Source organism: Aulonocara stuartgranti, assembly GCF_965226115.1.
Source record: "Aulonocara stuartgranti genome assembly, chromosome: 17".
Taxonomy (NCBI): Eukaryota; Metazoa; Chordata; class Actinopteri; order Cichliformes; family Cichlidae; genus Aulonocara; species Aulonocara stuartgranti.
In genome coordinates, this window is record NC_138953.1 from 6,484,871 (window position 1) to 6,511,597 (window position 26,727).

General features: G+C 40.6%; 2 protein-coding genes across 16 annotated transcripts in view; one reads left to right on the forward strand and one right to left on the reverse strand.

The window, feature by feature from the left end:
* dock7 (dedicator of cytokinesis 7) overlaps window positions 1–650 on the reverse strand; it is a 48,215-nt gene extending 47,565 nt beyond the window's left edge. For 12 of the 14 annotated variants that reach the window (XM_082510684.1, XM_082510683.1, XM_082510687.1 and 9 more), the window contains exon 1: window positions 465–649. In XM_082510684.1, the coding sequence (XP_082366810.1) occupies window positions 465–502 (38 nt within the window). In that variant the 5' untranslated portion in view covers window positions 503–649. Of the gene's footprint in view, window positions 1–464 lie in introns of all 14 variants that reach the window. The other 2 variants (XM_082510689.1, XM_082510680.1) reach the window with 1 other exon arrangement.
* Window positions 218–12,234, forward strand: atg4c (autophagy related 4C, cysteine peptidase). Of its 2 annotated transcripts, none has more exons than XR_014272281.1 (11): window positions 218–447; window positions 1,977–2,409; window positions 2,808–2,891; window positions 3,424–3,648; window positions 5,462–5,801; window positions 6,602–6,672; window positions 8,408–8,610; window positions 8,795–8,873; window positions 9,645–9,721; window positions 9,838–9,945; window positions 10,197–10,305. XR_014272281.1 is itself a non-coding variant. In XM_082510693.1 (11 exons), the coding sequence occupies exons 2-11, from the start codon at window positions 2,334–2,336 to the stop codon at window positions 10,862–10,864; spliced, it is 1,443 nt and encodes a 480-aa protein (XP_082366819.1). In that variant the 5' UTR covers window positions 227–447; window positions 1,977–2,333; the 3' UTR covers window positions 10,865–12,234. The 2 variants fall into 2 exon arrangements, 1 of the variants encoding a protein (XP_082366819.1); XM_082510693.1 differs by lacking the exon at window positions 9,838–9,945 and adding an exon at window positions 10,697–12,234 and having other exon boundaries at window positions 227–447; window positions 10,197–10,316.
* The last annotated feature ends 14,493 nt before the right edge of the window (window positions 12,235–26,727 follow it).

Genomic DNA, 26,727 nt, shown 5'->3' on the forward strand with positions numbered 1-26,727 from the left:
TGCAATCTCGTTTCAGTTAGGTAAATCTTTAAACATAACAAAGTTCAGGCACATCTCTCCCAGTGCCAGTAGTACCTAGCTGCCCATCGTTAGCTACTGTAAGCGAGATAGCTACTTGTCCAAAATTAACGGTTATCAATTTACAGTAGCTACGTTCATTTCGGTAATTATAATTATTGAAAGTCTGTTTCCTCTCCACCCCGGAGACATACATAAATATGATATCACCCCTTTGTTAGTATTCACTGGTAAAGGACAGTAGCAGCTAGCAGTGTCGCTGTCTGTCTGGGTGGGTCTGAGCATCTTTGCAGTCACAGCTAACAAGCGGCTAGCTCAGAGCAGCAAGGCTGCGCTGGCGGCTGGGCCTCCTTCATAGGGTTCCCTCAGCATTGGTCTGAGGGCGACCTACATGGAAGTCCTCGGTGGGCATTTTGCGAGCACGTTGCGGTATGTTAAGTCTTTACCTGCTAATTTTTTGGGCGAAGGCGCGGCGTTCAGCCATGGCAGTGGCCGCTGATGTGCTTAAGCAAATTCCCAGGCAGGCAGGCAGCAGGCAGACTCCGTTTTCCACTCAATACGACCACAGGGAAAAACGGGAAAACAGGAGAATGGATCATTACCGTAATGAACGTAACGCTGTGCCACAGAACACACCCAATGAAAAGTACTTGCGCATTCTCATTTCAAAAAGAACTCGGGTGGGTTAAGGAAGAAGGATTACGGATAAAATACTATTAATGAATAGCGAACATGAACATCTTTCAAAACTAAAGACACTTGAGAATTATCGGGAAAAGCAGTTATCACGAAATTATAGTAAAACCAGGTGCAGGACCTATAAGAAGCTGAAATATGTAAATTTTGCATGATTATACATGTCAAATATTTTTACTTGCATTTTTTGTCTTCACGGGTAAAGCAGCAGTATTTGTTAATGGATAATAATAATTTATAAATTAAGTTGTAAGTTAAAATATTTGTTTCTCAATATATATTGGAGTAGAAATAAGTAGAAGTAAAATATTGATGTATAGTGCTTCACATTTGTACTAAACTTCAACATTTGATACTTGAGTAAAAGTTACTTTGTATGCCGATTTGTATGCATGAGTTAAACAAAGGAGTATTTTTTTAAAAAGGACTGGAAGTTTGCTGGAAGTTTGTGCGACATAACTGAGAATAAAATATATATATGAAAAAAGAACTACTTCATTGTCGTCCTTAACAACCTTAAACAATAATCATAATACCGTAGAAATGAAAACAAATAGCATAAAGACTTTGTCAATTGTAGATAATGCAAATGAAACACATTCAAAAGAAAAGAGACTACATTTTATCATCTTCTTCTTTTATACGGATTACTTTAGAAGCCACTGAGTAATGTTGTCTTCAGGTTTTGTGAAATAATAGAATAAAGTTTTTGTTTTTTAAAAATGACAATTTCAATAAAGTTTTTATTTCCTGAAAATCGGTTTACAGTAAATGTTTAAATAGACTGCAGTACGCTGTAGTAAAATCAAACACGCAAATTTAGAGAACCATTTGTCAACATTATTAAAATAATTAAGTCGCAACCGTCTTAACACTGTTAAGACTTAACAAGTGTCAACAGTAATAGGAGTTAAACTAAATAGTCGAATTTCTGTAAGAGAAAGAGAAAAATGAATATTATCAGGATAACTGTATAACATTGATAGGTTAAGTCTCTACTGTATATTACTGTAACGGTACACTAGATCCATAAAAAATAAAGGACTGAATGAATAAATAAATACGATGAAAATGAACATCAGCCGTTGTTGCGATGTGATTAAAATATTTTTTTATACCACGCCCTGCCCATTTGTACGACAGAGAGCGCTTGTTCTTATTAAAAGAACTACCCAAACAAAGCAGAGTGGAGTTAAAGGCAGTTAAAAATGGGAAACCGCTTTTAACGCCGCCCTGTCGGGTTGTCTGGATTTCTTTTTCAGGCTAACCCTCGCGGTTCCCAGCGGAAGCACCGCGAGATCACCTGACTTCACTGTTTCTACTTCCTCAAAATGTAAATATTGGCGTTCGTGTTTGGAGTGTGAGTTCATATCGCAACTACTGGACGACAAACTGTGTTTTAAATGATCTTTTTGACATGTTTCAACACGGAGCTGCAACGCGTCTGTGAGGGAAACACGAACGGATGGAGGAAACTAAAATGAAGCGATGTTCTCACTGCAAGCTTTAATGTCATGTCATTTTTGTACCTCGAAGTCATAGTTAGTTAACACTGTGTGTCCGTCACGTAAAATGGTTGTAGGCTGAATGGGAATGGGTTTCCTCCCTCACTGTTTCAAATGGAGAATAAAGGGAGCGACGAGGTGGAAAAATTGAAGACAAAGTTCTTGTCCGTGTGGCACAATGTGAAGTACAGTAAGTAATTGGCTGCAGGCTTACACACGCACACACACACACACACACACACCAATGTTTAGCCCTGAGTGCCTGCTTTGTTTTCAATGCACGCGTCACTGATGTGTTGCTTTGACTTGTCCATGTTCTGTACAACAGAACACGCACTCACACAGTCTTATGCTGCTTAGTCACTCCTTAAAATAGTTCTTCATCAAACTTTTCCACATTGTATTGTATGTTTTCCCTCTACTGGCCTACTTTTGTCCAATGGCGAACGCTCTCCGTCTTATTAACAAGAAGTCAGGAGTCACGGAACTGACCCAGTACACTTACTGATTAGTTTCCTAGGATAGGTGTGTCAGTTAAATCTCGCCATCGATGAAGCTGTGACATATTGTCTGTTTACTCTGTCTTAGGTTGGGCTCTCAAACCAAAGACGTCATTCAGTAGAAATTCTCCCGTGCTGCTTCTGGGAAAATGTTACCATTTTAAGGCTGAAGGTATGCATGAACACATGCAGGTACATTAATAAATGGACACTTTTATGCTGATTGAATTCCCTGTAATAAAAAGTCACATACAATACTGGTTCCCCAAAAGATGGGAAACTGTGTGAGAAACAAAAACAAAAAACAGAATCACACATCATTATACCCCACACAATTATAGGCTCACTTTTAATTATTTTATGTACACTTGACCCAGCACCCAACTTTATTGAAAAAAATTGTATACAGTATATATGTACGTACAGTATGTAACAAATAACTTAAGCACCATTATTAACTTGTGTAATTTTTACGAATCAACATCTAAGTAGATATTGTTTAGATCATTCTCATATCTGTGGTTAGTGAAATAGCAGGATTGTGTCTTTGATCCATCCATTGAATTTGTAGATAAATTGCGCTAAGCAGTTACGCCAATTAGTATGAGCCACAAGTAAGAAATGGCAATAAGAAAGTTAAAATGATCATTTTATTATAATTGACACAATTAAAAAGTAACTGCAAATCCCTTATCTTTTTTTAGCCACAGATGAAGAGAGTCCTACTGAAGCCTCTGTTGAGGACCTTGTTATGGGGGATGTGGATGCTTTCCGGAGGGATTTTGCATCCCGTGTCTGGCTCACCTACAGGGAAGAGTTTTCCCCTCTGCCAGGCAGCACGCTGACCTCTGACTGTGGCTGGGGCTGCATGCTGAGGGCTGGTCAGATGATGGTGGCTCAAGGACTTATGTTGCACTTCTTGGGAAGAGGTGAGGAAAATGATGGTACTGCAGCTGTGCTACAGTATAACCCCTTACAACAAGATCTATGAAAAATAAAAATCATATATCATTCTAAGTTTAAATATTCAAATTAGTTCATTGTCCAAATGTCTTTGGTCCCAAGCGGCACAGTGTTGCAGTGGTTAGCGCACCTGCCTTTGAATCCATTGGCTATGTGGGGCTTTTCTGTGTGGAGCATGTTCTCCCTGTCCATGTGTGGGTTCCTCCCACAGTACAAAGACAGGCATGTTAGGATAATTGGTGATTCTAAATTGACTGTAGGTGTGAATGTGTTATCCATGAGATAGGCTTGTGACCTTGTGCACCATGTACCTGATGTCTCACCCGATGACAGCCCTGGCAGTTTAGGTGTACTAGTCTGGTGTTTTCACCTGTTTGTGTTTCAGACAAACTCTATTCTCCTAAGATCTCTGCAGTGTAAACTGCTGAGTGTTTCTCTTTGTTTTCCAAAGACATCAACTGTGAGATAACATCTTTTGTCACTTTAATTAAGCTTAAATTTATTTTTTGTTTAATGCTTATTTTTGAAAAACTCGTTTGAAGTTTGAAGAGTTTCCTTAATTCGTAAGTTTTTAGTTGGTCCAAGGCATCCAAATGAGCGAACTCTTAATATCTTTGTAAGATCCATTGTCTCTCAACAGCTCTAGTCTACATAATGAATGACTGCCGGTTTAAAGCAGTCATTTAGAAAACAATATTTAAAACTTGTTCTTCTGTCAAATCTAAAATATGTCACTAATGAAATATTTCTCTATAAAATGACTAATGGCCACTTTAGGATATTTATTGATCAATTTTCGCTTTGATTCACTTTGAATCAAGGTCATTTAGTTAATGCCTTAGACTCTATTCTGGTCCATTTTATGGACTGGGCCACTCCCATTCTCCCCGCCTTCAGCTCCCTCCCTGTTTGTAAGGCTGAGGCACAGTTAAAATGAAATACTGGGACACTCAAACTTGTAATTGAACAGAATGACACCTATTCCTTTACAGAAGCACACATGGTTCAGAGTCTTTAGGGCAAAAACCTTTAATTTCAAGGTCTGAATGACTTTTTGTTCTTAATGTTCTAAATGGAAGTTTGATATGTTGAATGATCAGGTTCAAAGATCCTCATAAAGAGTTGGTCAAAGGAGTTGACTCTATTATTTTCTACTTCTCATATCAGGCTTTAAAAACCTACAGCCTGTCCTTGCACTGCAAGTACTGTGTCGTGTATGAATTCTCTAACTATTTTCTGTCCTGCTAGAATGGTGCAGATTACTTATGTAACACCTTTGAAGTAACATTTTGTAGTTTATTTTACCCTGCTTTTGAGAGATTGCAGAGAAACCCCAGTAGGGGTTGGAAAAGTAAGCAATCTCTTGAATTTAGTAGCTTTTAGAGCTTCTCTTATCAGTAACTGGCACCATTAGACGTTCGCTGTAGCTGCTTGCGAAAAAATTGTCTCCGTTAAACTCTTTGTGTGGTTTGGGTCATTGCCATGTAGCATCGTCTAACGATTCCTGATGATAGTCTCCTGGAAAATCCTTGATACAGTTTTGCTGTCATTGTTCTCTCAATGGCTGCAAGGCGTCAAGGTTCTGAGGCAGCAATAAAGCCCCAAGCCACAAAGGTCCCTCCACTTTGCTGAGATTTTGGTAAATGCTGAAAAATTTCTATCAGTCTACAGAACTTGGAATTTAAATATTCTGAGATTTTTTTTCCAAACAAACTTAAGTAGCATTTGTGTTCACAGAGGAAATGTTAATTGTTGCTCACATGTTATATTTGTCCAAAGACTGGACTTGGTCAGAAGCACTGACACTCCAGCCTTTAGACACAGAGACGTGGACTACAACTGCAGCCAAACGTCTGGTGGCCTCTCTGGAGGCTTCCCTGCAAGGTGCTCCTGGACCCTCTGTACGTAACTCATCACCACAGGCCCAAGCACTTTCCCTTGGATCTGCAGAGGAGGCAGATGCACATTTAAAGGAAATGTACCACCGCACTCTGGTGTCTTGGTTTGGAGATAGCCCTTCGACTCCACTGGGCCTCCACAGACTCGTCCGCTTAGGCCTGACAATGGGAAAACAGGCCGGGGACTGGTACGGACCAGCTGTGGTGGCACACATCCTCAAGTAGGTTTAACGTTTTGGCCTGAACTTACAATTGTTTCCATTTGATTTGATTGATTTAATCATGACTATGTGATGGTTTAGTTTTGTTTAGGACAAAAATAACAGGGTTTTGTTACTGATTGAAGTTTATATTAGTTGCCATGTTAGCCTTTTTTTTTTTTTTTTTATATATATCTACGATTTAAAACATGTAACAGGAAAGAAAATGTACAAATGCATCTTTGTCTTGACATAAAAATTTTTTTTCATAAAATAAAAGTAATTCAACAAAATAAACATTTTCTTGAGGTCAGTAAATCATTTTAGCCCGAGGAGGGAGACTACACCAAAACATTTGTACTGCTGAAAAATAAAAAAACAAAAATAATAACCTGCTTAATGTATGTTTAATTGTGCATATGTAAATTGCCTGTATTAAAATCATTATACCCATTATACCCATTATAAAGCCTCCGCATAGCTGTTCCACAAAATTCATTTGTGCCAATGAATCATCATCTAATGCAACCATGTTTACATTAAATGATGGAGACTTAATTTTTTATTAATCATCATGAAATAATTATAATGTATACAATCTAGTGACCATATGTGTCTATCAACAACTGTGTAATTATCTGGAAATATCTTCTTATATTTTAACTTGTTTAAAACACCCATCTCTTGCTATTTAACTTTGCAATGTGATGATGAACAAAGCCTCGATGTCGGGTTAGCATAACCTCCAGATACAAACTTCCATTTCTCATCCATTTCCTCTCTGCTTCTTCTTCTTCTTGTCTTCCTTCTCTTTCTCTTAGGAAAGCTGTCGAGGAAGCGATGGACCCTGGTTTGGCGTGTATAACTGCCTATGTCTCCCAAGACTGCACAGGTATGAAAGATGAGCCTGCTGTTGATAAAACAGGAGACTGGGCACAGCGCCCAGGCGGACCTTGCGTTTTCCGCCATCTTTTTGCTGCCGTGAGATTGGAGTTGCGTAAAGCAGTGACAGTAGTCTCGCTGTGTCTATTACCCAACAAACACATCCATTCCAAAACTATAACCTCCTACTCCGGGCTCTTCTTAACCTCAATAACTTGAGAGCTGATTCTAAAGTCAAAGACAGACAGTTATTGGTGATGTATTTATCTAAATGCAAACTTTGACTGTTTCCTGCTTTTCATACTATGAGAATTTGTGTATCCTCTCTTGTTTCATATGGACAGAAAGTGAAATCCAGGAACATTACCTTGAGCATTTTTAACTTTGCCATTTTAAAAAATATTTTCTTGAGAATGAGATATTAAACAATCAGTTTATTCCACAGATAAAACAGCTCTTTAAATTCACAGTCTCGTTAATACAGTAGATTTTTTTTCTGGTTCATAGTTTGAGTAATTAAAAAAATAATTATTGCTACTATTTTTAGTTATTATTAAGTAAAAAAGGGATTTAAAAAATTACCATAGCACACACTAGCATGCACCAGACTTAATAAGTGCCACATGCTAACTAGCACAATTAGCAGATTAGCATTTTATATATATATATATATATATATATATATATATATATACACACACACACGTGAAAGTCATGTGATAAAGAAAGCACAACCATTTTTACTTCTAAGATTGTATGTGTCATGACATAAAAATTACCTGATCCTTTGAAGATCTTAAAATTCCTTAAGCATAGTCTCAAATGAACACTTGACAAATGAAACCATACCGTGAGACCATAGTATAGAAGTCATCTGTGAAAAAGTGGAGTTATGCATGATGGTCAGACACCTTCTGTTTGGTCTCGTCTGTCAAATGGACAGACGCACCTGAACAGGAGCGACTCCGCAAACCGGAGCCATGCTGCCTCTTTTTAGAAAAAAAAAAAGAGGCTTTCTACCTGACAACCCTTCCAAACCAGTCATACTTGTTCAGTCTTTAACTATACTGTCATGAATTTTAACATTTAACATGCTGCACTGAGGCCTGTAGAGTAGATTTTAAAAAGGCTAAAGAGGTGCTCAGTGTTCTTAACCACAAAATCTGACCAGCCCCTGATAGATAGTAGTTTAGCTACAGTGATGATGTGATCTTTGAGTATCTCTCCCATCATGTAGTTCCCCTGGTTACATGAATGTAAATAAAGTATCTACAACACGTGGACGCTACTTTGAAAGTAATGAGCTCTACTGTGGCAGCAGCAGGGGGCGATATCATAACAAGAGAAGATGGTACACGGTTTACCCTTTAAAAGAAAAAGTTTTGTTTAGTTGTATAGTCAAAGTCATAATCAAATAACAAAATGATCTTTCTAAGGCAGAGACTTTACCATAAGAGAAAAAGCAAAAGCCACCCTCCTTTTTAAATTCAGTATAGTGGCATAACTGTATAAGGTCACCATTCTGTGGCAAAACTGTTTTTGTTTTGGGGTTTGTTTGTTTTGTTTTTTTTATTTAAAAAAACAAAAACTTTTTTTTTTTAATTAAAAAAAGAAAACAGGAATGTGACAAAAAACAATGTTTACCAACTACTTACTGCTGACTGTTCATCCAAATAGATTTTGGTGAAAAACACAGCAGACTGAATGACCTCGATCTGACCTTATGTGTTATTGATCCTTTGTAGTATATAGCGCTGATGTCGTCGATTGCCACAGGGCACCGAGAGCAGAGCGGACCTCTGATGAGACACCAGACGCCCCTACTCTGCCACAGAACGACCATCCAGTGCATGCTTCCACCTTACCGGAGAGCCAAGCTGTAATCATCCTCGTCCCTGTTAGGCTCGGAGGGGAGAAGACAAACCCAGAGTATTTTGACTTTGCAAAGGTGAAAAATGCATCTAGATTTGAGTGGTTAAAAAACAAAAACCCTACAAAACAAATATTAGATTCATATTAATAAGAACGAAGATGTTTGGAGATTAAAGAAAGTCAAAATAACTGGATTTTGCCACTGGGATGGTGGGAAACTTAACCGCGCATCTCCGTTCTGTCCTTCTGTGTCCATTTAGAGCATTTTGAGTCTGGAGTACTGCATAGGCATCATCGGAGGGAAGCCCAAACAGGCCTGCTACTTCGTGGGATTTCAAGGTTAGTAATGGAAACGAGGGAAAGAAGACGCACAGAGAGGTTGGTGCGAATAGCAAATTACTTTGCATAATATACCCTTCTTATGTGAAGAGACAAAGTGAGTTAATGTATTCCTGTTTGCGCGAGGAAAACGGAGAGGAGTGGAGATGGAAGCAAGTGAAGCAGGGCTTACTTTATTCTCTCTGACCCATCAAAGCCTTGCCCATTTATCACAAGTAAACCTCCCAAGTTGTGAGCCGTAATTGATTTCCATAGGAGGCATGCATTAAATTTCATCTGAGCCCCAAAGTGAGCCACTCTTCATCACCTTCAGGAGCCAGGAGGAACCTTCAGTTGTACATCTTGGCAGTCAATATTTACGCATTTACATTTTACCAATTTGAAATACAGTGGTGGATGATGTCTAAATGACAAGCAATACATTCTCCCTGCCAAGGCGCACCTCGGCGCGGCATTTATCATATGCAAATGGTCGAATATAATTGTGTGTTTGTAAAAGTAATTCCCCCACACAAAAATTAAATGACAACCTCTTTTTGTGGGTGTAAAGGATGGGCTTGTACAAACGCATCTGATTATGTAGAATTTAATCCACCCCGGTGGATATTAAAAAGCAACAACCTTCTGGGAGGCATATTTGACGCACCACAAGCCTAACAGTAGGCTAAGCGTGGTGACTTTGAGCTGCTCTGCATAGAAATTGGGGGAGAAACGCATTTTTGTAATAATCGGATGTTTTTGAATAACTTGTCTTTTGTTTTGTCCTTGCAGATGACAGCTTGATTTACATGGACCCTCATTACTGTCAGTCTTTTGTGGATGTCAGCACCAGCGATTTCCCTCTTCAGGTAATGTGAAATTACACAGACGAGCTGACTTGGGGGGGGCCCGGTAATGTGAATTTAATAGTTGCTGTTAGTACTTAAGGGTATGAATCTTAAAGCAGCACTCGGTCCAATTACAGAGTCCCCATCTGCTGATTTATTTGCTGCTCGGATAACTGAAGCTGCCACTTAAGAGAAATACGGCAAATACGGGCTCGGCCGCCGTGAGCCTTAATATTTCAGGGCCCGTAAGTACAAATCGGCACACAGCACTGTGCCGAAACTTTGTTTTATGCTTTTTGCACGCCGTGGTATACAGTGTGACAAGGTGTTAAATTTCAGATGCTGTGACAGCAGATAAATAGGATTGCATTCATCATGTGACGCAGAATACATCTTATTTGGTGTTGATGCTGTCATGGTGTGTATGTATGCCCCGCAGTCACCTGGCCCTTCAGCTTGATGAATATTTTCATGTATTTTGTCTCTCTTTGTCTAGTCGTATCATTGCCCCTCGCCAAAGAAGATGCCTTTCAGCAAGATGGACCCGAGCTGTACCGTTGGTTTCTACTCCAGAAGTGTTCAAGACTACGAGAGGATCAGTCAGGAGCTGTCTAAGGTGAGACCACAGCAAAGGATACCTTGATAGTTACTGTGACTCTACACAATTTCTCACAATTCTTTCCTTATTTTACATGCTGTTATTGTTGTTGTAATACTGCTGTATATTCATTGTTTCCTGTCCTGGCAAATATATCCGTCAGGTAACCTGAGTTGGACAGCAGGTGGCACCATTTAGCCATAAATCTGTCTCAATTCTTACTTCTCACACCAGTCGTTTTGTTGTTGTAAACCAAAATCCGTCCTCAAATTTAGAAAAAAAAAACCTTTCTGTTTAAGTGAAATGAATGTGATTTGCATCTTCGAAAAGAAGATCCTAAGCCTTGTTATCTTAAGCCTTTAAAAGCAAAGCCATGAAACACTGCTTTATTGTTCCAGCTGCTGCAGCCATCAGCGAAGGAGAAATACCCCGCATTCACTTTCGTGCAAGGTCATGGCAGAGATTACAACCTGTCGGCAGGCCTGACACCTGAAAAGAGAGAGTGGCCCTTCATCCGTGACCCGCGGAGGACGGTCACCACCGTCGGAGACTTTGTGCTGCTTTGACAGCCCTTTTTTAAAGTCCTCTTCTGAGTAATCTAATTTGTTAAAGTCCAGAGCCTCATGTAAGTGATATAAAGGTTTATGGAACTACACGAATACAGTTTATGCATCCCGGACACTTTACTGATGAATTTGTAATTAACTGGTGAGACTTATGTTTGTAGGTAATGTGAACATGTTGAATAATATGCCAGGAAGCCTTGGAACATCTTTTTGTGCTCTACTGAATTCAGTGACCCAACATTTTTTTTTTGGTGGTGTTTTGAAATGGTATTTTAGCAAAGGGGAGCATTTGGGAGAGCACTGTTCATTTTACACCATTATCATATTTTTGATAGAGATTTTGTGAACTCATCAGATTTCAGAGGATTTGAGATTTTGCACCTTAAATCAGAAGCTTATAATGATCGCCAGGTCAAGTTCACACCTCAGTTTTGTGAATTTAGGACTGAGAATGCCATGTCGAAGTAGTAATTATAAACTAAGATCAGTGTTAGATTCTTTTTTAAAAGCATAGGGTTGCAACTAGAGAACTCTTAAGTGTAGGTAGCAGTAGCCTAACAGGTATGGTAAATGTCTTCATTAGTATAAGCTAGGCAGTCTATGAAGATGGGCAGAGCAAGTAATTCTTTCAAACATCTCTGCCAAAAAACAAGAATGAAGAGCATCTCAGCAGCAGACTGCAGAAGCATATGCTTTGAAGGAGTGTTTTAAAAACACTGTTAATATCTTTTTTATAATTAACTTTGTCTTTGCAACATGGTGTGGTGTATTTGCTTGCCTATGTGCATTTTTGCCTGCTTGCATCACAGTGAAAGGGACTAGGATTTGCTAAGGGGTTAACTGTGCCATGTTCTGTAAAGCACAAAGCACTATCTGTTATAAATGTAATGTTAACAATAAGATTCTCTGTAGGATATCACCTCTTTATAGCTAACACGTTTATAACAGCAAATGAATCAAAGAGTTAAAAAAGACTCTTTTAAATCTGATTCAGGGAATTGTAATCTAGAGGCTGCTAAAAGTTTTTTGGGATTGACAATAGAGATTCAAGTCAACACTATAAGCACTGTTATACTACTTTACTCCATTATTTCCACATTTTTGAGAGATATTTTTCATACAAAGAGGGTTTTGTAACATTTCATGCCATGCACCTTGCCATATTTCAGTTTTCTTCATTCTGTTCTCCAGCACTGAGTGAGTAAGAACCAGGTGTGACACAGTTTCATAGTAACTATACATGATGAAGGAAGTATTCCGTCTGTTAAACACATGCTTTGTCTGCTTGGATAAATTGACTTATAAAATTACAATGTTTAACCACTGCCAAGCAAAAAAAAGTTAAATAAACTTGAAATCTTTTTTTCTTTCTTTTGTTTAGTTTGTTTTTTGTTCACTTTAAGAATCCTGAGCCATCCTAGGACAAAAAGAGAAAAAAAAAAATCAGTGCTACATGCAAACCTCAGTGGTGTGTTGAAATGTATTCAGTTCCTTTCTCTCCCAGTCAAATGTAGTAGATTAAAACTAATCGTACGTGCTAACCATCTCTACAGCCCATTAACCAGGAACCGGAAAAAATGTGACCCAGTGACACTGGCAGCAATTGTGTTCCTCTGCGGAGGAAAAGAAAATATCCTTGTGTGCAAAGCTCTGTTACCATGGATAATCTGTCTGTTGCCCCTTTAGTTTGAGCTATGCCGGACTGTTTTCCTGTACAATACAAATTCTTGTATCATGATGAGGCATGCTTTTTAAGGAGGAAACTGTCCCTTCTGTGTTGGAGACAGGGCAAGGGTTAGGATGGAGGGACAGAAAGAAGAATCCATCTGTTCTCTGCCATGCTGAAGCAATGGCAAAGTGCATAAAGGCATCATTTAGATCCACTGTCTGATCTGTGTGGCAAGTTTCTTTTTTTTTTTTTTAGTGGCTGGGCAACTGACTGTTTGGACAGAGCAGGAACATCAAATATGCAAGAGCAAAAAGATCTTTGTACGGTGAAGAGGAAGGGTTGAATGGGCAGGAGGGATGATGGGACATTTGGGATTTTTTTTTTTTCACAGACATGAAAGAGCATTTGTGTCGCAGAGCACAGCGGTCTGAGGGCTGACTGTGTTCTCCAAGTATTTACAGGGGACGTATGAATATTTGATTAATATTCCCCTGAGGCTCAGGGGAAATGCAATAAGCAAGCGGTGGCTTTACAAAGCAAGCTGATCACATACACTGTGCCTTACTGTTTAACACAGCTGTCTAAAGTGTCACTCATATTGCAGATTCCTGAAAATCTAATCTGCAGCCGAGCAAATTCCTCACAAACAGGGGAGTCTATGAGTTATTCCTCTGTTACGCAGATGGATGGATGTGTGTGTCAGGGGGATTGGGGGGTCAACACAAAGACATGGCGACTCCCCATGAAGATTTTATTTTGGTGTGATCGGCAGGAGGAAATGACCTGTGGTGTGAAACTCTTAAGAGGGATTGGTATCATATCTTAAGATCGTGCTTGACTTTAGAGTAAACCCCTGATTAGGTCTCGTCCTACAGTGACCCAAGGGACGAGGAAACCTTTCAGATTTGGCACTCACTCCATCCAACATTAGGATGTGAGAACAGAAAGCTGGATCATGATTGCAAGATGAGCTGTTAAAACAATTTTCATTAAATTCTTGAACCATTTCCTCAAAAGAAAATTAAAGCGAGACTAAATAAACTAGAAGATTGTCTCATGTTCATTGGATGTGATATAGTTTGGCAAAACCGTAAAAGTTAGTAAAATGCTCAACCTGTCCAATTACAAGACGGCCATGTGATCACAGTACTGGGTGGGTGTCGTAAGCAATCTTAAGTCTCTCGCTCGCCATTCTTTTTTTTCCTTCTAACTTCCCTTTCCCAGGATGTCCTCCAACCAAAATCAGGCCATGACGAATGACACTGGGAGCGTTCATGGGAATTACATTTAGCAAAGAGGGAAAGACACAGGTGAACCTCTAATATCCACAGTCTGTGTAGCTGTCTGGACATTAATAATGAAAAGTGATGTGTCTGGTGCTTTTCATTCGTAAGTGTGTAAATTTATATGGATGAATCTGTAGTTTACACATGTACGGCTTGTGTGTTAGACATTCTAAATCTTAGGTGTCATACTCCCTCCCTGTCTTAACGCCAGGTGCAGGGGTGCTAGATTTATACCCAGTAGCCCTTGCCCACCCTTGTGGAATGCCATGCATCTTCAAACAGGTACTTCACTTTGAAATCTCATCTCAGCGCGATATCTCAAGGCGGCTAAATATACCCGGCTCCCGCAGCCGTCAGAGCGTAAATACCGCCTGCGCTGCATCAGACCGTATTCAGAGTCACAAGTCTGTCCATTGCAACTGTCCACTTGTCTCCGCCCTTCTCCTCCTTAAACCCTCAACCCCTAATCTATCCTGTTCACAGGAGCTCCTGGAGAAGTGCTGAAGCACTGCATGTCTAACACATCTCTTCTGGGCTGAAGCCAAAGAGATGTCATGGTGCTGTGATTAATCAGCACCAAACAGGGCAGAAGTTTTAAGAGCACTCCACCCCGTGAACATGACCTAACTATATACTAGGTCAAATGTTTGTCACCGTTATTTAATTCTCCCAGTTTGGAATGTTTTTCTTTCATACATAAGAAATTGTATGAAATATTCCAAACTATCTTCCGCTATAATGCATATTCCAGTATAATACTGTTCAAATTACAGAAACTGGTTACCGTGTGGGGTAGAGAGCTTTAGTAATTATGAATACTGATATTTTTTGTATTGGTGAGGCTCTAAAGTGGTTTTAAAAAAGGTTCGTTCTCTATTTTAGTTAGATGTCGCAAATTCGGCAGAAATAGATCGGAAATTGTCAGTGATTAATTATTAAAAACAACATAAACAGCCAGCTTTCACTCAGTGCAAAGAGTGAAAGCATACCTACCAACAGTGCTATTTTCTATATCATTTAAAACTGACTTACAGTAATGAATTAAAGAGAACATCTTTTATGCATGCAAAACAAAAGAAAAAAGTCGTGATATTATTAATATGTAATTTTGCACACATTTTGACTTATTTCAGTGCCAGAAAGTTAATCTTATAAACACTGGGTTATCGATTATTACATGGACCTAAGTAATTATTTGTCAGTCTATTATAAATCCCACTTCCACTTTAAACATGATGGATGGATGGATGGATGGATGGATGGATCTAACAAAAGGACAATAGAAATCACAGTAAATGCAAATATTGCAAATCTTAGGTATGGGTCTTTTAGCAACTATGACATCCGAAGATACTGTAGAGAGGCAAATTTAGCGCTCTCTGTCAGCAGGAGTCCTCTGCTTTGAATCAATCAAATGTAAATCCTTTTGACATAACTCCTTGAAGTGACACCTTTTTAGCACCATAAATTTTCTTTGCGACAAAGTCAGTAGGGAACTTTTGGGGAAAAAAATCTGCTTGCATAAATCTACTACATAAATTCAAACATTTGAAAATAACAAAGCTTGGTGAGGAGCTCACACATTTCTTCTTTTCAAATCTTTAAACTATTAACAAATAAAGTAGAACTTGAGTGAGTGGCACAAAAGATCTACGTAGAAATACTCTCTGTGCTTCTCTGCACCTCCATGGTGTTCATGATGGAGGCAAAGTAACACTATGTACACATGATATTGCAGCAAGCTGCAGTGGCTTTGTATCAGACTGTGCCTGTCTTCCAACAGGGAAGGGTTTCTGTGGCAGAGGCCCAAAGCAAAGCTTCTCACCTAGTGTTGGCTAACCTTGCCCGCCTGTGACAACAAGAAGGGCACTGGAGTTAACATTTAGATAACGGATGTGTGTGCCGCTTTCCATTTCCATTCCTGGTGACAGGGCATCTTAGGAGTACACCAGTTGTGTTTGTGTGTGAGCGGCTGCTCGGGGTGGGAGGAGCGGGGGCGCTCCTGTGTTTCCTGCATCTCAGGGGTGATGTGGGGGAACGCCGAAATTCCTCATTCTGCTCTCCTTTGAGGCATGGCCAGCCCTCTGTCAGCTTTTACTAACCAGATGCATCCGAAACAGGCACCGAGGCTGAAGGGAGGGGATATTGCCTGCTGTGTAGCTGTCGACTTGTTTCTTATTGCATGCTTGTGTCGAGCAGGGTGGCAAGTGTGTTGTGTGTACGAGTGGAATGGGGTGGAGTGGAGTTTAGGAGGTTGTCAGGCTGTCTGTGCGTGTGAAATGTGTGTGGCAGGACATGCTATGAATTTAGGGGAGTGCATAACACACACGCGCGCACACACACACACACACACTCCATCTGTCTTAGCTCTACCAGATTTTTGGATTGTAGCTAGCATCTGTCTCTGCTACAGTGTAGCCTTAAAGTTTTGTTCTGTTAGTATTCTCCAACTCCTCTGCTTGATGACATACAGTAGAGTGAATGTGTGTGACTAAGAGTGATGAATCCTGAGAAAAATGGAAAGAAAGCAAAATGAGGGTGTTTTTTTTTAACCTTTTGGGCTTTTTTTTCTTCATTTTTTGTGGGCGAATAGGTCAGTCCACCCCCCACCCCTGTTGCGTGTATGTGTGCGACTCTCCATCCTCCATCCTGTAGATTTGTGTCTTTGTGTGATACTTTGCAATCTCATCTCCATCTAAAACTCCTGCAGGCCCCGTGCACCATTATCACGCAGTTGCAATAAAACCCACAGTAATTAAAGGGGATCTGGCGGTAATTGCCTCAGTGAATCAACTTAATCAGCACCTGTGCTCACAGTCAACCTAATGGTGCAATCTAACCTTTTAATACCCCAGAAATTAGAATTGTAAAAAATTATACACATGATAATCATTCTGTATTTTGAAACTCTTGAGTGGACAATGAGTGGACCATTGTCCAAGGCAAATATTAAAGCTGCAGTCTGCTGAGTGGGCATTTGTGGGTGTGAGTGAGAGTGAGAGAGCGAGAAAGAGAGGAAAGAGTCAGATGCAATAAGTTCAGGGTGGTGACATCACTCAGTGAGTTTCCTAATGTCTTTAGTACCTTTAATACACCTTGGTGAAATTCATTGTGTTTTGCTGCATCTGACTTACAGGCTAATAAAAGGACAAATAAAGTAAAACAGCTGACAACAATGTACACAAGAAGAAAAAGGTAAGACTATATAATACGGCCACTTAGAGTGTAATTTCCTTCTAATTAAATTGAATTTTAGTGTATTTTATTTGAAATTACCATGGAATTATATTTACTTACAAATACCTCAAAGTAGTTTCATTAGAAGAAGGAGGTAAAAAGTTTATACAGGAAACAAACTAACAAACAAAAAATTACTGTTAGTAAATTTAAGTAGTGCTTTTTTTAATTTCAAAAGTTGCATTGCTAATTTTAAATCGTGTGTAATTACCTAGTAATTTGTGGCAAAAGAAACGTATTTTCCTGTCCAACCTTGTATGTACGCTGTAATTTTCGCGGCCATATTATGAAGTGACTTTACCTTGCCTTTTTTACATTTTTATTTTCTTTCACATTGTTATTTAATATTCATTACGTTGATGTGCACGATGGATTTTCTATTATTCAAGCCAACATTTTTTTTTAGTACAATGTGTGTCTCATTCCTAGTAAAATACCCAGAAGTCTGGCAACTTTAAGCTACTCCATAACAGCCTGTGCCCCAGGAAGTATACTGGACTAAAGGTGCAAGATGGGAAATTATTGTTAGCTTTTCCACTACATTACTTTCACTACATGAAATTATGAAGTATTTAAAATGACTTATGCACTACTTAAAGGTACTTGCATTTACTTACTTACAATTATTTCTTTGTTTCCTTTAAAAATCTGACTTATACCAACTTATTCTAGTGCACCGACCTTTACGCATTTGTATGTAAATATTATTACATTCTAATGTCATACAAAATACATTGCAAATCCATTTAATTACTGGGGAAGTATGCCCTTAGTCGCAGGCTGTGTAATAAAGTGTTAACAAAACGAACGAGCAGGTGATGCAACCTGATATTACTGCAAAGTATACGTGCAGAAATTGCATTACCAGCAGGGGGAGACAATATGTTTAAAGCCACAAAGTAGTAAGCAAAAAAGCGTTTGAAGTACATTCCTTTATCGTCAAAACGATTAAGCTAGGCAGCTAATATGTATATACATGCAAACGAGTTAATAATGTCTGTTTAAACACTTTCCCGTGATTACTTTTATGTTGGTTTGAAATAAAATTCCTCCCTCTGCTGTTACTGCAACTTACTGCCACTTCTGCATGCGCGTGAAATAGACACGGTGAACCAGCACCTGTTGCTCTCTCACCCACATTTGTTTCTGACTGTTTAAATGAAATTAAAGTTTGGTTTATTCATAATTGTCTTCAACGTACTGGTAATAAAATTGAGCTCATTCTTACTGGCATCAAATCTACAGTTTCTCATTATCTACTGATAACTCTGCTAAACCTTTCTCTCAGGTTAAGATTCTGGGCAAAATCCTCAGGAGTACTCTGTCCTTTACGGAACATACATCCAATCGGCCTACCTTCATCTTTGCAATATTAAGCACCTTTGTTCTTAACTTACCTTCATATTACCACCATACTTGTCAATGTTCTTGTCACAACTCACCTGATTAAGCTAATTCTCTTCACAAATTTCTCCATGAACTTCAGTTGGTTCAGAAGCTGCCCAGATCATATCCAGAACCAGATGAACAAATAACACCTGTTCTTAAAAAGCTCCATTGGCTTCCAGTTCACCCAAGCGTTGCCTTCAAGATCCTCCTTCTCACCTTCAAAGGCCTTGGCAACCTTGTTCCGCCAATATGAATCTGATCTTGCAGCCTTTACCTGCTCTGTCCCAAAACTCTGGATGCACTTCCAGCAGATCTCTCATCTCAAGACCGATCTGTTCGGGCTTGCATATCCTTCATGTAACAAGGTTTTAGTCTGTTGTTACCTTGATCAGTTTTTATAGTTCTGTGATTTGTCTATGTTTATATATTGCTGTGCTGATGTAAGGTAACCCTGAGGGTTTTGAGAGGTGGCTATAAATAAAAATAATTATTATTTTAATTTCACTTTAAGTGTTGTGCATGTTAGCTTACTGAAAAGGCTTAGCAGGACAAAGAACTGAGCTAATATCAATTAAACCTGTGCTTTACTCACTGCGATGTGTCTAATTATTTCATTACAAAGGTCTACGGTCAAACCCTTCAGTGTCTTACAAAAACAGCTCAAAAAAGTTAATGTGTTCACAGCAGCCACTGAATCATTTTCAGTGGCTGCTGTGGCTTGCAATCAGCAGCAAAGCAAAATTTCACAGGACAAATTTTACAGTGTACTATCAATAAAAGTGACACAATGATGTAGAGAAAGAACAAATAGATGGTGACCAGAATTTTTTTTTCCAAGTTGCAGAAACGGGCTTCTCTTGGACATTTTCTGGTAAACATCACTAATAAATGGTCCAGAAAGCACAGTACAGCCACCATGCATCTGTAATTAATAAAATTACAGATGCATTGTGGAACTTTTTGAAATATGACTGAGCAGATGAAAGCAGATAAATGTAAAAGTTATTCTATGCACCACAGTCTTAAAAATAAAAAAAAATCCTGACCTAAATATAGTCTCGAGCATATGATGTGTGCAGAGCAGGTGTGCATAAAGCCACGAGAGAGTCAGCGATTTAAAAAGAATACACACACACAGATCGTCTCTTTTTAAGTGTTTAGAAGTTTATGTGAGCTTTTGTTCCACAACCTCATAGACTCGAAAACACACAACACATACTATTAAACAATAAAACCACAAGGAACAACACAGATAATGATACGGCTAAAATCATGAATAAATTAGCACACTCATTACTCTCACACCGCTGGCCCCACAGCCTCATTGAAATATAGGTCTTTTCAACACATATACCTAATATACTAAAAAAGAACATTTAAAATGATTCAGTGGCTGGTGTGAACACATTAATTTTCAGTACTAAAAATATAGTTTTAAGCAGGTCTTGGGCCCTACTTCTTTCTTGTGTGGAATGCATAATGGATTCCTATGTAATCCATTATAGCTGCTGAGGGAGTGGGAGATAAAGAGTCTTCAGCAGCAGCCACCCGGGGTTGTTCTTCTTTAAATGAAGTTTTAATAAAGAACGACTGAGAGGCTGTACAAGGTCAATTATCAGACTTTGCCGATTCTCTGATGCTGTCCTCCGATCCCTGCGCTTGCTTAACCATAAGAGCTGTCAGTCATAACTTGCTGATCTACACGTAAAAACGTCAGACACCCAGACGAAGGCTGAACCTATCTATCCAACACCTCTGTCAGCGCGCGCTTATTGTTGACTATTTTTCGTCCTGACTGGCACATAAGGTCGCCACTGTCACAGACAGGCAAATCAGGAGAGCTGACTATGGTCGCCGTTCATTTGTCAGTGCCCTCGTTGAGAAGGATATCTCTTTATGCATCAAGAATATGTTAAAAGTCACTGGGGGGGAAGGTGGAGATATTAATTTCATCTGTCCGGGTGCTCGTTTAGCATTGAAAGTTGAAAAGCCCCCCACACGAGCACACACACGCGCACACACACACGCACACACACACCCTACCGCCATGAACTCATCTCAAAGACTGAGGTGGATTTAATGTACAGGGTGCTTATGAATACACTTATGTATTCATTTGAGCAATAAACGCCGGGCTGGGTCCCACACAGAAAAACAAACTGCCTAGCTTCCGGCAGCCGTTTTAATTAAATGCCATGGATTGTCAAATTTATCGATCCCCCCTGCCCTGACACGAGCCTGAAGGATGTCCTGTGCCATTTCCATATCTTTAGCGTCTTCTCCTGCTAATGTGAGGTGAGGGATGGAAGGAGATGGAGGTCTGCTTGGCTAAATTGGGCCTGGCTTTAACAGCTTGGAGCAGAGGGAGCGATGCAAGGTGTAAATGGATGTAGATAGGCTAAAGAGGAGGGGGTTGCACATGCCCTGAAGCAATAGCCTGAGAGTTGTAGCAAGGCCTCACTCTCTCTTGCTCTCTCAGAGCAGATCTGTGTGCAGATGGGTGTCTGACAGGCCTACAGCTGTTCTCCTAATTGTTCATTAAGTGTTCTATTGATTCCCTTATTTCAAGTACATGTGTCTTTCAGGCGCTGCTCTCTGTGCGTGGCAGACACGCATGCCTCGCACACACACACACACACACACACACACACACACACACACACACACACACACACACACACACTAATGCACGCTCACACCTACACTCGCATCCTTGCTTGGGCCGAGATGACAGGGCCGGCTGATGGTGAAAATGTGAACTGCCACTTCTAATCCAGAGCTCGTCTCTCTGTGGGGTCCGGCAGGAACCTGGAAAGCGGGGCCGCTCACAACGCTCACAACGTACCAGGCTTTTATTTTCCAAGCTTTTAGCATCAATCAATTAAAGTGCTGGCAGCAACATGGAAAAATGTTTAATTCCTTGTTAAGCGGCAGCAGCCTCAGATTGCACCTGGCTGATAAGGGAGCTTGTGTGAGTCAATTAGATCCTGATACTCTTGCCTTGATTACTCAGGGAGAGTGCAAGCTTTATTTAGGCGGAAGATGATCGAGAGGAGAGGAGAGGAGAGGAGAGGAGAGGAGAGGAGAGGAGAGGAGAGGAGAGGACAGGAGAGGTGAGGAGAAGAAGCAGCATCATCTTAGAGCAGTTATATTCTAAGTAGTTTAGTAGTATTCTTCTGCTGTGTAGTAGGCCTATGACTTTTCTTTTGAGCGGCTCCTAACCTGCGCCACACTTAATCTGCAAACAGAGTTATTTAAATCCTGTTTGCAAAAACAAGTTATTGTAAAAGCTCCTTTTAGCCTATGCTTGAGAAAGTCCAGGTCTAAATGAGCAAGCTTTAAGCACTTAACACAAGTAAAAAAAAAATAGATTTGTACAAATTGGACAAACACTGGTTTCACAGTCCTCTTTGTGGACTAAGAGTATGCAGAGCACGTAGGGAATGCAATTTTTTAAAATGCTTTTATGGTTTTATAGAATGGGTACCATTGTATGGACTGGTCAATGCTAAAGGGAGAAAAATCACCACGCGCACTGTGACCATTTCTCTTTTTCCCTCCTTTGTTCTAAGCCTCACAATTTGGCTTTCAAATTGGACTTAGCGCTTCACTGAGTCAAGTCATATACTCCCAGGCTGGGTGGTCGTCTCCATTTCTTGGGCGAGGAAATTCTGTCGGCCCTCCTGCGTTGAGCGGAGTGATAATGTTCTCTGTAAAACACAATCAGTCACCTCCTTCCCTGCCTTTGTCTAAGGCTCGAGGACCCCCAATCAATACTGGCTGGCTGGGTGACTTATCATTGCGGCTTGGTTGCGAAGCTGAACTGAACGGGGCTGCAGACAGCGGGCTGCATCCTGATGCAGACGTGAGCCTTGGCCTGGTGGCTGCATCAGTGACCCGCATGCCAGGCAATGATCAATTTGTTATGAGGTAGTTTTGAGAAAGATAGGGACGGATCACGCAGGCAGTGCATACAAATCTACTGTTTATGGAACTAGAGAGAATCTGCTGCATGAATGTAATCAAAACAGTGGCATTTATGAGTGAAATTGATTTTCCAGCACATCATGATCTTACATTTTTATGTTTCTGGAGAACCCACCCCCCGCCCCGCCCAAAACTTTTCTACTTCTCGAAGTACAGCGTGCACTTCTGTTCATAGGCTAACGTTTTTCACTATAGTCCACAAATTAAAGTGTAATTATGTGGTCATTTTGGAAGACTCAACACTATCATGCAGTCGTTAGAGTGGAACAAAATAAAAAATAGAGAATCAATTCCAAGAATTATTATAAGCTTGTAGAAGGAGAAAAAAATACTGAGTCCAAATAGCAGATTCTTTATTTTATAGGCTTTTATAGACTTAATTTTCCACTGAATAGTTCTTAATCTTCCTGTTCAAGTTACTTTGAAGATAAATACATTCTTTCTATCTATCTATCTATCTATCTATCTATCTATCTATCTATCTATCTATCTATCTATCTATCTATCTATCTATCTATCTATCTATCTATCTATCTATCTATCTATCTATCTATCTATCTATCGACTTTTTTGGAGTTTGAGACTATAGGTTGAAGGCGTTTACATAATACTGGGACTATTTGTCTGTGCATTGGAAAACAACATTTTCTGAAACCTTTCATTATTTAGATTAGTTTAATTGGTCTTGCAAGATTTACCAGTTGTCTCAAGACTCTGTGCAAATAGGTAATTGACTGTAAAAATAAAAAATAAATTTTAAAAAATGGTTGGAAGGATGGAGTTTAGCATAGTTCAATGATGTTTGCGGCCAAGCAGGCGTCTTAATGGCCTCTAATTGGGTTAGTAAGGAGAAGATGTTGACATTTGCTATGTGCTTACAGTCCAGAGTCTAGCTTTAGCCATTATGCTAATTCAACCATTATATATCTGGGGGTATTAATGGGACTGACACAAGTGATGTTACAGGTAAAGGACTGTGAAATGGTCTGTAAACAGAGGGAATTGATTCCAAGGATAAAGCGATTGTCACCGACCTGCACCGAGGTGACCCTCCACCTTCCTTTTTTTGCCTCGCTCCATTCCTCCTTCTCCTCCTTCTTGTCCTTCTCCCTGTATTCCCCCTCCTCCCAACCTGGTCCAGCCTGTCAAATAGTCTCCGACAGCATTCTGCAGAAGCTGTCAGGGCCATCAAAAAGGTACCCAAACACAGCGTGAAAAGCCGTCTGCTTACAAAAACGAGACTGGATAAGGATCAATACAGTTTACCCCTGTTGCCCAACACCAGAGCCCATCCATCCACCAGAAGCGTCACAGACAAGCCTCAGAATCAGTTGCACTTCAAGTACAGACTCTATGGCTAGCCAGCTCGCTGTCATATAGAGTGTGGGCTTATTTAACAGGAGCATTGCTTTTGAAAGCCTGGGATGGGACACAAAGCCGATTCACAAATTTTTTTGGTGAGTTCGATTTATTGTGAGCGCTGTCCCCCTTAGATGATCAATTATGTTCTTTTCTGGAACTGTTTGAAGTGGATACACAGGCTGTCTGTGTATATGACAAAGGGGTAAACTGTAAACTTGCAGAGACGTTATAAATACATTTACATGCATTTATCGGGCTGAGAGTATTTACTGTGTAGTCCTGACAGTACATTTTTATAAGACTGTTAATTATAGGAGATGAAGTTTTCATGAGCTCATACGTGCTCAGACATAAAAAAAAATCGAATCCTTTGACCAAATTAAAATATTGTTTTATGCCTCATAAATATTGCAGGAATCCAAGGCCTGGTTTATATTATTACTGAGGCAGCCTAACAGCTATCTTGTAACAACAGGGGGAGATGACCATTGCCTGCCATGTTCATTTACCTGTGGATGTGTTCACAGTGCAGAGAGCAAGCTATAAAACTAGGTCTGCACTGCCACACAGTAATTGAATTACTCTACCATCCAGCCTCGCATTCATTTACTGTTCTGATGTCTGCTAGTAATCAGAATCAGAATCAGAATCAGAATCAGAATCAGAATGGGGTTTATTGCCAAATGTTGAGCAGGTTTACAACATTAGGAAATTGCTGCGGTGCTTCAGTGCAAACATAGTGTCATAAATAGCACTTAAATAGACATGGAAAAAAATAAAAGTAGGGATAAGAATTAAAAGTGCTACGTGGAAAGATATGTGCATGAGATATACATGAGATATATACATGAGAATAAGAATTAAGAGTGCTACGTTGAAAGATATATACATGAAGGTGGTGATCAGTGCCAAACATAGAATGATGCAGTGAACACAGCGTAGGGTCATGTGTTAGTGGCGGGTACAGTCATATGGTTATTGTTCATGTGTCCAACAGCAGAGGGGAAGAAACTGTTCTTATGGCGAGAGGTTCTGGTGCGAATGGACCGGAGCCTTCTGCCTGAGGGGAGCAGGTCAAACAGACTGTGTCCAGGGTGAGAAGGGTCAGCTGAGATCCGAGCTGCACGCCGCAATGTCCTGGAGGTGTACAGGTCCTGCAAAGATGGGAGTCTGTAGCCAATCACCTTCTCAGCAGAGCGCACAACACGCTGCAGTCTCTGTTTGTCCCTGATAGTGGCTCCAGCGTACCACACGGTGATGGAGGAGGTGAGGATGGACTCGATGATTGCAGTGTAGAACTGCATCATCGTCCGTGTTGGCAGGTTGAATTTCTTCAGCTGCCTCAGGAAGTACATCCTCTGCTGGGCTTTCTTGATGACGGAGGTGATGGTGGGCTCCCACTTCAGGTCCTGGGTGATGGTGGTACCCAGGAAGCGGAATGAGTCCACAGAGGTGATGAGGGTGTCAGTCAGGATGATGGGGGGGAGTGGGGCTGTGTGCTTCCTGAAGTCCACAATAATCTCCACTGTCTTCTGGGCATTCAGCACCAGGTTGTTGTGGCTGCACCAGGACACCAGACGTTCAACCTCCCTCCTGTAGGCAGACTCGTCCCCGTCCGAGATGAGTCCAATAACGGTGGTGTCATCTGCAAACTTGATTAGCTTGACAGACTGGTGGGTGGAGGTGCAGCAGTTGGTGTACAGGGAGAAGAGCAGAGGAGAAAGAACACAGCCCTGAGGGGAGCCGGTGCTGATGGTCCGGGAGTCCGAGACATTCTTTCCCAGCCTCACATGCTGCTTCCTGTCCGTCAGGAAGTCAGTGATCCACCGGCAGATGGGATCAGGCACATTCATCTGGGAAAGCTTGTCTCGGAGATGGTCTGGAAGGATGGTGTTGAAGGCAGAGCTGAAGTCCACAAACAGGATCCTGGCGTAGGTTCCTGGGGAGTCCAGATGCTGCAGGATGAAGTGTAGGGCCATGTTGATGGCGTCGTCTACAGACCTGTTGGCTCTATATGCAAACTGCAGGGGGTCCAGGAGGGGGGCCGTGAGGGTCTTGAGATGGGAGAGAACTAGGCGCTCAAAAGACTTCATGACCACAGATGTCAGAGCCACGGGTCTGTAGTCATTTAGTCCAGTGATCCTTGGTTTCTTGGGGACAGGGATTATGGTGGAGGACTTGAAGCAGGCAGGCACATGACATGCCTGCAGTGAGGAGTTGAAAATGCCAGAAAACACTGGGGCCAGCTCGGTAATAGTAAAATGGTACATTTTCAGTCTCATCCTTCTGGGAGGCAGAGAGGACACTAAAGAAGTTTCTTCACTGTATATTTCTTTTAAAATAATCATTTGCAAAGTGGTATTGTGACGTGTAGTTATGTCAGTCAGTCTAGGTGCTGCAGTTAACCTGGATATCAAATAACAGCCTGCTAACCAGATCTGTCAAAAACATGAGGCTAATAATTATCTGCCTCCATGTGGGGGGGCTGGGAGGAGGCGCTGCATAATAAATCTGCTGTATTCATCCAGAGAAAATTCAACTTCTTCCCTTTTTTTTCTTGATAGGGTTTGAATGCGAAGGCCAGGCTAATAAAAGATTGGCCTGTCATAATGAATCAAGAGGGCCAGTGTCAGGTAGGTAGTGTGAGTCTATCCTCTCACATATCCATCTCTGGAACAAGCCCCGGTGTGCCTATATGGCTGGAGAAAAGAGACCAGTTGACACCCTATTTGGCTCTCTCCACTGAAATTAACTTTAGGCCTAGGAGAGAAAGAGAGACAGTGTTTGGAGCAGCATGGCTTCATTTTCTCCCGCAGTGAGCACCGAGGCCCCAGAGGGACACCAAGACAGATTTGCATGCCACTCGCTATTCTCTGCTACCTGCTGCAAATTTATTATTGTGGCAAGTCAGCTTCCCCAACAGCAACTTGGAG